The following is a 13361-nucleotide window of genomic DNA, read 5'->3' on the forward strand; positions in this document are numbered from 1 at the left end:
ACTGTCAGGACAACTGAGGTGATAAAATTTTTGACAAAATGTCAAGGACATATGTCATGCCCAAACTGGCCAAGAAAGAGAAAAAGAAAAAGAAAATAATAATCAAGTTAGATTAAGATAACTATGGTTAAGTCATCTTCCATAAGATGTTGACACATGGCAAACATGGTTCATTGGATGGTTAGGATTTAACCATCTATCTTTGAAAAGTCAAAAGCTTCTAAAAGGGTAATTAGCCAAGTTAATCAAGGAATCAAGAGAGTTAACCTTGATTAAAGCCTAATTAATCTTAATGGATAAGAAGAGATGACATAAACCCTAATGAGTCACCATCCAAGTGTCAATATGTTAAGCCATATAGCTTGAGATTTGTACATTTGGAAAGAGGTAAAAATTAGAAGGCCAAGATCAAGTCTCATGCAAGAAGGGCATGTGTGAAATTAATGGAAATATGAAGCCTATAAATACCCCCACATGTTTATTTCGTGCAAGGCCATTCAAGTAGGAAAATTCTTGCAAAATTTCATTTAGAGAGAGAAAAAGAAGAGTTTTAGGGAAAGGAAGTCACTTGGAAGTAAGGTAAACTTCTATAACTATTCTATTTCAAGTTATAATGGTTATATGTTGGTTTTATGTTATTTTGATGATGATGAAAAGTCATTTTCCTAAGAAGAAGTGCTGCCCAAATTTCATCAAAATGGATGGGAAGGGATTGGATTTTCATAAAACTTATATGATCAATGGATTCTACATGAAAAATTATATAAGAAAGGCCCAAGAAAGTTCAAAAATCAAAGCTAGAAAAATAAACCCTAAAAATCAAGAAAAAGGGGTTTGGGGGGTTGGTATGTTAAGTTATTAAGTTGGAGTTGTGATAATGCTTAATGTTGTGTCATTGGTTGCCTAATAGGCTGTACACAACAAAGGGGCAAAGATCTATTCAGAGGAAAAAATTCAAAAGGAAGGAAAGTATTCAAGGTAGCTTTGCAATCCATTATATTAGAGTGTCACTTTACTTTGTATGATTATGGCTATATGTTTTGCTAACTTGTTATGCTATGAGGTGGATGAGAATGTTATGTTATATGATGTTGCCTCCATGCAATTTATGCCTTGGCTTATGCTATGGTAAGTGCCATGAATATTTATGATGATATGTTCTTGCCATAGCATAAACATAAAGTTAAAGTATGTATACATGTAGCTTGATTTACAATGTATCGTGTGATCTTGATAATGTATGCAATTGCTACTAAAATTCTCTAAGAATCTTACCCCAATATTTAAACAAATCCTATCGCCTTCAACATCTACGGGTAAAGAAAGGGAGTTGGCTCTTATTTGAAGAGATACTAAGCCATAGCGACTTTGTATGGTTTTGAACCTTTCTATTTTGGAAGAATGTAATGATAAGTATGCTTTAAGTTTCCGATAGTATGATTAAGGTTAGAAGTATACAAGTATGATTAGAATAGTCCAAGCATGTTGGAAATAGTTAGTATAGTTAATGAGAGTATGTTATGATGGTAAATAGTCAATTAAGTTAAATTACCCTTTTAAGGGGATAAAAAGTCAACCAAAATAAACCAAAATTTGACCAATGATCATTTGAGTAAACGAGTGAGTTAGGTTATGAAATTTGGTGAGCAAAGAGATCTGATTTTTCTTTAAATTTTGCTCTTTTAATGAGAGATCTGATTTTGAATCGAGCAGAAAGTTATGCCTTTCAAAATTAGGTAAAGATAAGGTAAAAATAAAAAAATGACTAAATGAACAATAAATTTTCAAAAAAAAAAAAAAACTGGGCTTGAATTTCAAGGCAATCAGTCTATAAACTACTTTTCTCAAAATTTTATCCAAAGAGCTTTTTATAGAACTTGAAATTACTTGATTTCGATTTTTCTATGATTAGTTATGAATTTTCAAAGTTTACCACATTTTAGGATTATAGTGAATAATATCTGAAAAAGAAAATTTTCAAACTTGATTTTTCATAACTTGTAGTTTTCAAAAATGATACCAAATGCTTCTGCATGGCAAGTTAATTGGTATAAATTTAAGGTGTGACATATAGCATATGTACTACCTCCAATCCTAATTATAAGAGCTAATTAACTAATTTGATGAATTAAGGAAAGAAGTTAAGTTAATTAATGTAACAAATAGGGTTTGTCTTTCCTAAAATATCCTTACTAATCAAGTGTATTGGCTAGAATTACCATTGTTAGAAGGATTATTTTGAAAAAATACATATATATGAGAGACAAAGTGGATTGGAGTCTTATATTTAGGACGAAAATAAAAATCAAATAAGGTCTTATATTAAGGATCGGAGGAGATAGTATATAATTTGATAAATTCAAGAAAAATAATAAATAAAAAATAATTAAATTATTACTAAAAATCAAATTATTAGATTAAGATGGGACCCACTTAAATACTCTTTATCTTCTTTTCATCCCTATTGCTTTTCTCTCTCCATGCTGGCATATACGGAAGCTCAAAATTTCATCGTCCTACTCTAACTAAGGCATAAAACCAAACCAAACCACCAGTTATCTTCAACTAAGATCCAAAGGTCAGTTTCACATATTCTCAAATACTTTTGGGGCCATCAACGCTGATCCAAACACACCATTCGAGTGGCAAAGTATTTTGAAACACATTTTTTAATTTTAATTTTATTTTTAAACATATTTTGACATGTCAAAATATTACAAAAATGGTTAAAACAATCATAAATTAATCAGCATCACCTATTTGTCATTTCAAAATTCAAAAAAGTATTTTTTTTTTCCTTATGCCTGAGCAAGATATTTTAAGGCCAATCCTTCCTGGTGATCACTTTGGACCGGGCCAAAATACGGGGAATTTGAAAAAATAACTGGCAGGTGATTGGGCCCTATGTGTTGTCAATTGGGCCCAGCGGGTATTTTGGAAATACTCTGTCGGAAGTTGAAACCCATAAGTAATAAGGAACTTCAAAAATGAATGACTAATGTCATTGGTTTTTTGTTCCTCTTCAAATGGGTACATGAACTCAAACCAGCAGATCCTAGCCCAGTTTATATTTCATTGCTTTCACACACAGCGTGCACACACATAGAGCTGGTAATAGGGTTCAACCCGCCAACCCGTTAAAAATAACGGGTTAGGGTTGGCTAAAAGCCAACTCGTCAGTAAACGAATCTTTCTAACCAGCACCGTCAGGCCTGCAACCCGCCGCGGGTTAGCCCGCCAACCCGCGGGCTAACCCGCATATATATATTTTTTGTTTTTAACATTTTAAAAATTATTATAATTGTATTATTATATATGATATTATGTCTAAAAAATTAAAAAAAACCTATATAATTTATTTGGTATTTCCAATCAAATATTTCAAGAAAAAAATAAAAATATCATTATATTTTTTAAATATTGAATTAAAAAAATAATATTAAAAGATTAAAAAATTAAAAAAAAAGTAAATAATTATTGACGGGCCAACCCACCAACCCACCTTGGAGGGTTAGGGTTGGCTAAAAGCCAACCGCCTTCAAACAACGCTTTCAACCCGACCCATATGAGTTGAACCCGCCACGGGCCAACCCGCAACCCGCAGGTTGGCCTGTATTACCACCCTACACACACAGACACAAACTCTGAGTGGGCATATAGCATTTTTGAAGGGGTATGAGAAAGTGGAGAAAGAAAGATGGAGAGAGATAGAGAATCATTATCTTAATGTTTTACACACACACACTATTTTTTTTTTTTTGACCATCACACGCACACTATTACTCTTTCAGTTTTTAATTACCAATCTAAATAGCTAATTTACACAATTGTTGTTATTTGGTTATAAGACCCTAACTTCCACAATTAGCATATTAATTTTTCATAATTTATTTATGTTTACAATTATTTTTTTTAATCTAACATAACATCAATCAATATTGATGATATTTTAGATTTGGATTTGCCCCCGCAAGTAAATCTAGTCATGGCCAAGAAGTACATTGCTGTTGGACTCTATCTCTCTGATCAGGACGGACGAGTCCAAATATGCTGACGTGGGCCCTTATCATTTGTTTTCATTTCCAGATCGAAAATATAAATATATTTACCAAAAAACCACAGGATTCAGATATTATCAATGTTCATATTTCATTCGCGAGGCGATGAACCGATTGTGAAGCGTTAAACCTAAGAGCAAGACAATACCCAAACCTTAACCCTAAGGCGTGCCACAATCATTCTTGGTTTATGATTTGATTGATTTGTTGGCTTCTTTAATTATGGCATCCGAGAGCGCTTCTCGATCTAGTTCTGCCGCCGATTCTTATGTTGGCAGTTTGATAAGCTTGACCTCCAAGAGTGAGATCAGATATGAAGGCATTCTATACAATATTAACACCGACGAGTCTAGTATGGGCTCATAAACGGTATTTTCTCTTTAATTCTTGTGAGAATTTGTTGCCGATTTCATCTGGGTCTGATTTGTTTTCAACTCAATTTGGGTTCATCAATTTTAGATCTATGAAGTTATGGCTGATGTTTGTTTCTCGTTTTCAGAATTATTTGTTTCTTTTTCAAACCTGGTTTATGGCTAAGGGCAGTGACTTCTTGCTGTAAACGAGGGTTTTGACCTTTTTCTTTTTGTGTATTTGCTTTGAAAAATTGTAAGAGGTCTAACTGTATTTCACTGGCATTCCGGTTGCATGTTTTATGATGAGCTGATGGGCTTTGTGCGTGAATTTGATTTGGAATGCGTGTCGGCTGCTGTGGCGGTTTCGTTTGTTTGTGACTTAGTGTTGGGAAGTCTTTTTCATAACTAATCTAGTTTCGGAGGGTTTTGTCAGTGTACTTAATCTCGCTGGTCAGTGAATGATGAACTTGTGCACTTATTAACTCCTTTATCATTTTGGTCATCTCTATTTGATGCTTGCGTCTATGACTTGCCGTATTGATCGGAATATGTGATTACTAATATACAATGGAAAGTGAAGGTGCTGGCTAACTCAGCTGGTGAAGTCTTTTCGATTGGTAGCAGGCATTAGGAATTGAATTTGGATTTCACCCGAGTCGGAGGGAGTGTTATCTCTAGTTCAGTCACTTCAGTGACCCGCGCTAATGGTCTGTAAACTGATTTTAAAAATTTAAACTGACATTGGCGTATGAAATAATTTAGAGTTAGTGTTTAATTATATTGAACCTTTTCCTTTCTGTTAGTGTATAAAATTGGAAGTGGAACTTTATGAATTTCATTTGAAGTTCTGCCATTGCTTCAGGCTTCAGCTCAGCCTAAGAAGCAGCCGTTTAAAGAAAACAGTGCTTTCTTATGGAATATCTAATTCCGTTGGTTTCTTTCTTTCTTTCTTTTATCAATTATAATCAATCATAGCATGGGTTATGTGATTTCTTCATCACTTTCGTGATTCCATTCTAAGAAGCATGAATGCACCCTAGGCACAGTCACATAAGGATGTTGACATGGCACCAAGATGTCAGTTGGACTCTCTATTAGAAATGTATGGTTTTATAGGTTCTATCCATGCAAACAAACTGTCTGTTGATGGTTGATTGCTTGTCTTGCTGCCTGAGTTAATTTGGGAAAAAACCATAATTCATCTGTTTATTTTAATATCCATGCTTATAAAGGGATGCCTCAATGATTGCAAATAAATTAATAAATAAAATAAGAAAAGTTAATGGCTAATTAAGTGGACACACATGTTTTGCTGTTTGCTTTCATATTTGACAAGCGGCGTTTTGTTTAGTGGATGACAATTGGTGTGTATAACTACGTGGAAGGATTTATTTTACCAATTTGGATGTTTGTGGCTTCAATACTGTTGGCTTGTTTCAAGAACTGCATGCCACTAAAGACTTATTCATATGTTTATTGGTGTAAACAACTATTGTGGTCTACTTACTCTTCTAGTTCTGTGAGGCAGTACGATCATTTGGAACAGAGGGGAGGAAAAAGGATGGCCCACAAATTCCTCCTGGCGACAAGGTGTATGAGTATATACTGTTTCGTGGGAGCGACATCAAGGTATCCCAAGGAACACATCAATATATATAATATATATATATATATGTATTTTTTGAAATCATCGTGGTTTTAGGTTTTTATGGGACAAGTATCTTGCTAATGGTGTTGGAAATTCTTTGGTGTCATTTGCCCAGAGAGGCATGTCATTCATGTGACTTCGACACTACATCATTTTTGCCAATCCAGATGCCCTAATCTTTTCATAAAAATTTTGTGACCCAAGCTTTGTTTAGAAGTTACTGCCTGCGGACTTTGAATAGTTCTGTATATTATCACGAACCTTATCAGCTGATATATATGCTATTCTTTTCCTGCACAGGATTTACAGGTTAAATCTTCTCCACCTGTACAGCTGCTCCGCCAATCAACAATGACCCTGCTATTATTCAGGTAAATGAGATGTTTTTGATGTACACAAGGACCAAGTAACAGTAAATGTCCCCTAAAACTATGAAATTGCTCTTGCAGTCTCACTATCCTCGCCCAGTCACTACATCTGCCAGCTTACCTTCATCTGGAAGTGGGCCTTTGAATGATCTTAATTCTCATACAACTCAGCTTGGAATGCCTGGGTCAAATTTTCAGGGGCCCTTGCCCTTGTATCAGCCGGGAGGGAACCCAGGATCATGGGGAGCCTCACCAGCTGCCCCAAATGCAAATGGTGGTGGTCTTGCTATGCCAATGTATTGGCCAGGATATTATGGTGCCCCAAATGGCCTCCCATATATACCCCAGCAATCTTTGCTCCGACCACCTCCTGGCTATCAATGCCTTCTACAATGCAGCAGCCAATTCAGTATCCTAATTTCAACCCTGCTCTTCCGACTGGATCTTCAACTTTGCCAGAACTCCCTCCATCTTCAGTCTCTGCCAGTTCTAGTTTGCCTGTTGTAACATCTGCGTCTTTACCATCACCAAATCTGGCATCAACTTTACCTCCTGTACCTTCTGCTACATTAGCTTCTGAAACTTTGCCTGTATCAGTGCCAAACAAGGCACCTGCTATTTCACTTGTGGCAGCCACACTCGCAGCTAACCTACCATCATTGACTCCTTTGGTTGCCTCCAGTCCAGACGCAAATGCTATAGTGCCACCAATCTCCAACAAACCTAATGCAGTTTCAAGTTCAAGCTTGCCATATCAATCTGTATCCCAACTGGCGCCTCCCAATGTTGGGACAACAAGTTCTGTCCGTACAGAAACAACAACCCCTTCTCTGGTAACACCAGGTCAATTATTGCAGTCGGGACCAACAATAATTTCTTCGTCTAATTCTGTGCAAACCTCCCATAAGGATGTTGAAGTGGTTCAGGTCTCATCAACATCACCTCCAGATCTTATTGTGCCAGTTTCTGCTGAAAATCAACCCCCAATACTGCCATTGCCTGTGACTTCACGGCCTACTCACAGGGTATTCTTCCTTGCTCTCTTTGTTTTGTGTGTACAAAAATATATGCAGATAGAATTTGGTCTTCCATGTGCTTGTATGTTTGGATGCCATGGTAGGCCTTTCGGAGACTGGAGAATTGTTACTGATCTGGATTATCTTTTTGTCTTCTCTGGCTACTTGATTAAACTCTCACTTTGAGCTAATATAGGCAGGTCATACTGTGTATTATGTTAGCTGGTTCTTTCAAATTGGTAATTTATGGATTTTTTTCAGTTCAAATTCTCCCTCCCCCCTTCCTTCTCCATTGTATTTTGTCCTCCTGTTCTGTGGTTTGAATTCAAAGTAGGATTTATCTGGATTGATTTATGGTTTATTTGCAAAAGCGGTGGCTGATATGGGCCACTTTTGATGTATTTGTTTTTACTTAAAATTCGGACTTGTTTCATCATATGTAGTATGGAAATATGACTGCATGAGCATTTTTATCACATCGAATTTTCTTTCCATTTCACCCTGTTATGATTTCAAGGACTCTGACAATTTGGTTGCACTTTCTTCAGCCTAGTGGAGGCGCTCAAAGTTATCATCATCATAATTATGGTTACAGGGGTCGTGGAAGAGGAAGAGGAACTGGGGTATGCTGCTTGATCTACTGTTTAATTTTTGCTAAATTGGGGATAACTGACCTTATGCGTGTATAAGTTAAAGCTTATTGGAATACTTGAAGCTTTTAAAAGTGGGGATCTCTTATTTTTAGTTTGAAGTTTGTACACCACTGCCCCTTTTTGATTATGATGTGACATTTTCCGTTACTAGCGTATCGAATCAATGCTTACAATATTTCTTGACATGGCTGTGAGATCTTTAATAGTTGAGTTATTTTTGTATTTCCCGTCTTTTAATGCTTGTTGAGCAATTCAGATGACATGAAGGAAAATTATGGTAGATCTGCATAGGGGTTCTTTCACTATTTTGAACTTTATTTGTTGGTTTAAATTACTGATATTTGTGAGCGTGTGCCTTTCTGCATGGGATTATAAAAGTTGAAAATGATGATATTTGCAGGGTCCACGCCCAGTCACAAAATTTACCGAAGATTTTGATTTCATGGCGATGAATGAGAGGTTCAATAAGGACGAAGTATGGGGTCATCTTGGTAAAAGCAAGTCACATTCAAAAGAAAAAGATGGGGAAGAAAATATTAGCGATGAGGATGATATTCAAGATGGATACAATGGCGAAGAACCAAAAATGGATGTCAAGGTTGGTATGCACAATATATTGCATGCAACTTGAAGCTTGGTGGTTCTGTCCGTGTGTTAAATAATTGTCATCGCTTTTCACCAGAAAAAATAATGGCCATTGCTTGATTCTGCTTTTCATGATTTACGCAGCCTGTTTACAATAAGGATGATTTCTTCGATACAATATCTTGCAATTCGCTTGACTATGATCCACAGAATGGAAGGACTAGATATTCTGAACAAATTAAGATTGATACTGAGGTAAAGTGTATATTGGTTTGACTCTTTTTTTTTTTTTTGGGGAGATACAGTATTCAATATATTTTTCTGATTCTGATGTGTGGTGCAGACATTTGGTGATTTTATGAGGCCTCGGGGTGGTCGAGGGGGCCGTGGCCTGTTACGTGGTGGTCGTTCTAGGGGTGGTTATTATGGGAGAGGATATGGTTATACACCAAGAGGTAGAGGACGTGGCATGTTGGGTCGTCCTTAGGTGGCTTTTTATGTTTTGAGTTTCGTGGGCAGAAGTCACTTCCTAAAGCAGCAAATTATCTAGAGGCTATGCTGCATTTTCTGTTTTCTCCGGTTTGTTTTTCCGCTCAATAAGTAGGACATTGGCTTAGCTCTTCATTTGCCCACTTTTGTTACCCTGAATCACCTGGCTGGATGGAAAAAATTCTACACCATTTTTATTTTATTAGTGAATCAAGAAGGTAAAAGGTTAGACTAGTTTCTTTGCAATATATGTGTTGTTAAGGAATGTAAGCAAATCAGCCCAGAATTATTTTGCATTGTAAATGCGAGTCACTTTTTTTAGGCATGCGATAGAGTCGTGACAAATTTTTTGCCCTTGTGCTAATGACTGTATTTATGGAAAATTTGTGAAGTAGTAGGACATGCATGTGCGTGCTTAGGCTTTACAAATATTTGACTTCCAATATAACACGTAATTTAATTACTCACTTTGTAGCTTTTAGCAAAAAAAAAGAAAAAAGAAAAAAGAAAGTATTAAGAATGTTTTACCAACATTTAAGAGAAGGTCATCATTTTATGTTTTTGGTAATGTTTCTAGGGTTAAAAACTATGTATATGTTTTAAAGTTAAAAGATCAAATTGAATCTTGTATAAAGTCAAAGAGGTAAAATATTTCTATTTTTAGTATATATACTTTAATTTAATAATAAGTCCGAAAAAGTAAGAATAGTAAATTAGGAGTAAAATTGGAGGTTCATATAATATTTAATTAGGAGATTTATCTCCAGGAAAAGAATACTTACAAATAAGGGGTGAGGGGTATCGTTCTACTGAATTCCAAAATATAATTGGCATGTTCAGTCTCACTGTTTTTGAAGACGGGTTGGTGTCCTACAAATAGACAGAACTTACGTGAAGGCACATGTTTAACCGAAACACAAATTGGAGAGGGCAAGCATGGTCCAGAATGGTTATAACACTGATTCCTGGCACGACCAGCCAATTGAGATTGACAATTTAAGCTTTCACCACTAAAGCCTAGGCCTTCTGGTTTCCATAAAGGGGTCAATTGAAAGGCTTATTTCCATATCGATGTCAGATTTGAAGGTGGACAAGTTATTTCTTTCAGATAGTGGGCTTCTTACTCGTCAAGCTTCTGCGGTGAGAATGTTGACCTTCGTTTTGAAAGAAAAAAACAGTTGAAAAGAACACAAATATTAACCAAATCCACTTATTCAAAATACATCCAATGCACGCGTTTACAAAACTTTCAAACAAATGGAAATGTGAAAATGCATCTACCGTTAATCCAAAACAACTGGATGGTTATCCAAATTTCCCCCTTTCTATAACAGACCGGGAAGCTCCTGACCCACGCAAAATTCATGTTTGACTAGCCAATAGATTTAATAGTCTAATAACAGAACTTAGCAAACACATCCTTATACTTATGCAGACAGACAGACAGATAGATTCAAAGCCAGATTCTTCACTAGGAAGTGCCAAGAAGGGGATCAATCCTGTATGGCGTGGGAATCAAACACAAATTATTTTTCCTTCTAGCTGTAGTGGCAAATGTTTCAGTCATGTCTAAATCTTCAGGTTTCACTCTATTTGGGAATTCCCAATCAAAGTAGCACAATAAGCTGGCTAGAGGAAGCTCAATACTTGCTAAACCAAATGAAATGCCTGGACACATTCTTCTTCCTGCTCCAAAAGGGATGTACTCAAAGTTTGTTCCTCTGAAATCAATGTCAGAATTGCCTTGGAACCTCTCTGGTATAAACCTCTCAGCATCATACCAATATTTTGAATCTCTTCCGAGTGCCCATGCATTTATTATAACTTGAGTTTTGACGGGTATCTCATATCCATTAACCTGACAAGTTTCTCTGCATTCTCTTGGGATCAGTAAAGGAACCGGTGGGTGTAGCCTCAAAGTTTCTTTGATTACTAATTTTAAGTAACTAAGTTGCATCACATCACTATCATGAATTACTTTCTTTCCTCTAAAAGCATTTCTAACCTCAGCTTGTGCCTTTTTCATCACTCGTGGATTGCTCATCAGTTCTGACATAGCCCACTCCAATACAGCTGCTGAAGTATCAGTTCCACCACTGAACATATCCTACATTAATTATGCACAGAAAGTGATCGTTAACATCATCAAACCACTTGCAGATTCATAGTTAAATAAGGAAAGTATAGTACTAACCGAAATAACAGCTTTAATGTTGTCAGTTGTAATCGGGACATCAAGGCTTTCACTTCGCTGAATTCGTAAAAGAACCTGAACAAGATTTTCTTCTTCCAAGGCACTCTCATCTCCTCCTCTCATATGCTTCTTTTGATTCTCTTGGACAATGTCCTCTAAAACCTTGTCAAATTTCTTGTGAATCTTCATCAGCTTTGTGTTCATTCCAGTCATGAAATGAATAAGTTTCAGTGAAGGAAATAAATCAGCAAATTGAAACCGTGCCAATTGTTCCAATGCTGAATGGAGCAATTTCACAAGCTCTTCACCATCTTTACTTTTGTCTCCAAATGCTACCCTCCAAACTATAGAATTTGTCAAAGTGTAAATCTTGCTTGTGAGATCCACAACTGAACCTCTTGATGATTGAATTGACTTTATGAGCTTAGATACCTGACGAAGTGAAGAAATATTGAAATTCACAAAGTGACCATCTATAATGATACTAGAATATTTAAGTAGAAATAGTAAATCATATAGAAGCTCTATAACCAATAGATAGGGCTTGAAAATAATATCCAAAAGTTATAGCTAACATCTGGAAACAAACATGGAGGTTTGTTCGCAGTGTTCCTTCGTGTATTATCAAGATTAATACAAGGTACATGATGTCAATTGCCCAAATGATATGAACTAATTCAACGTTAAATGTAAAATTATTATATATTCAGTACCTCATCCTGTCGTATAAAGGAGAATGATTGAACCTTCTTGGCACTTAGGAGTTCTAACGTGCATATTTTCCTCATCTGTCTCCAGTAATCACTGTGAGGGGCAAAAGCAATATCAGTTGCTCCATAAGACAGAATCTTAGCATTACAAGTTTGTGGCCTCTGAACAAAGGCAAGATCATGTGTCTTCATAATCTCTTTGGCCATTTCAGGGGATGACACTATCACTGTAGAAAGTTCACCAAGTTGAAGGTGCATGAGAGGTCCGTGTTTGAGGGATAGCTCATGAAGAGCATGGTGTGGAAGTGAAGAGCTTGCTGCTGCTAACTGATGAAGGTTTCCCAATACAGGAAGCTTCCTTGGCCCTGGGATTTGGATCTTAGCTTTGTTTTTTGGCTTTGCGAGCCAAAGTAACAGCAACAAGAGTAAAGGAATGAGGAAAAGCAAGGAAGCTGAAAATCGGCATTCCATAATGAATTAAAAAAATGTTAACTTGTATAAGTTGATGCGCGTTCAAACCATATATAGAATTCAACTTGATTAACTCATCCAAAACTCTTAATTGGATCAACCAAGGGACTGGTCCACCTATGCTCTGATTTGTTGACGTGAGTGACTTGGATTAAATTTTAACACCATATATAAAATATATGCGTGGATCACAATGGTGCGTGGATAAAAATATCCGACGAAACAGAATAATCATTAACGAGATATTTTGGTCTTCTATGCGCATGTTTGGATCAACGTTTTCAATGAAAAACGTGGCAAACCCACGTGACAGATAAATGCTCAACAAATGTTTGGGTAGCGTTTTTGCATATGAACTTTTGGGTAAAAAAATAGCCCAACACTAAAGTTAATTTTTTTTGAGCTTTTGCCATCTCAAATGTAGTGAGAGAAAAGACAGTACTCCTTCGGTCTTATAAGACTTATTTTGTAATATAAATTACATCATAAAATAGGTTTTATATTTAGGACCGGAGGAGTAACAAAAAAAGACAAGATTACTCCTAACAAATCTATTAATTTGATACTACATATTCTTAATATAAGAGTTATATAACTAATTTGAAGATATTAATAAAATTAATTAAGTTAATTATTTGTAATAAATTGATGTTCTCTTGCCTAAAATATTCTTGTTAATCATGTACATTAAAACTACCCATTAATAAAAACTCCTTAATATGTATAATCACTATAGGGATTACTTGGGAACAAAATAAATAAATATTGGAGATAAAATGGATTGAAATCTTATATTTAGTATATTCTTTTCTTAAT

The 13361-nt window shown here is 35.8% G+C and overlaps 1 protein-coding gene and 1 pseudogene across 1 annotated transcript; one reads left to right on the forward strand and one right to left on the reverse strand.

Annotated features, from left to right (window-relative positions):
- The first annotated feature begins 4151 nt into the window (after positions 1 to 4151).
- LOC114742155 (protein decapping 5-like) lies at positions 4152 to 9572 on the forward strand (annotated as a pseudogene).
- Positions 9573 to 10348: 776 nt separating this feature from the next.
- Positions 10349 to 12545, reverse strand: LOC114742153 (cytochrome P450 71D8-like). The gene is made up of 3 exons (XM_028930414.1): positions 12078 to 12545; positions 11365 to 11796; positions 10349 to 11277 (listed from the first exon to the last, which is right to left on the reverse strand). Exons 1-3 carry the CDS (start codon positions 12543 to 12545, stop codon positions 10642 to 10644), a joined length of 1536 nt encoding a protein of 511 aa, XP_028786247.1. The 3' UTR covers positions 10349 to 10641.
- Positions 12546 to 13361: the final 816 nt, after the last annotated feature.

Source organism: Neltuma alba, unplaced genomic scaffold (genome assembly GCF_004799145.2).
Source record: "Neltuma alba isolate B1F8T4 unplaced genomic scaffold, ASM479914v2 tig00003665_pilon, whole genome shotgun sequence".
Taxonomy (NCBI): Eukaryota; Viridiplantae; Streptophyta; class Magnoliopsida; order Fabales; family Fabaceae; genus Neltuma; species Neltuma alba.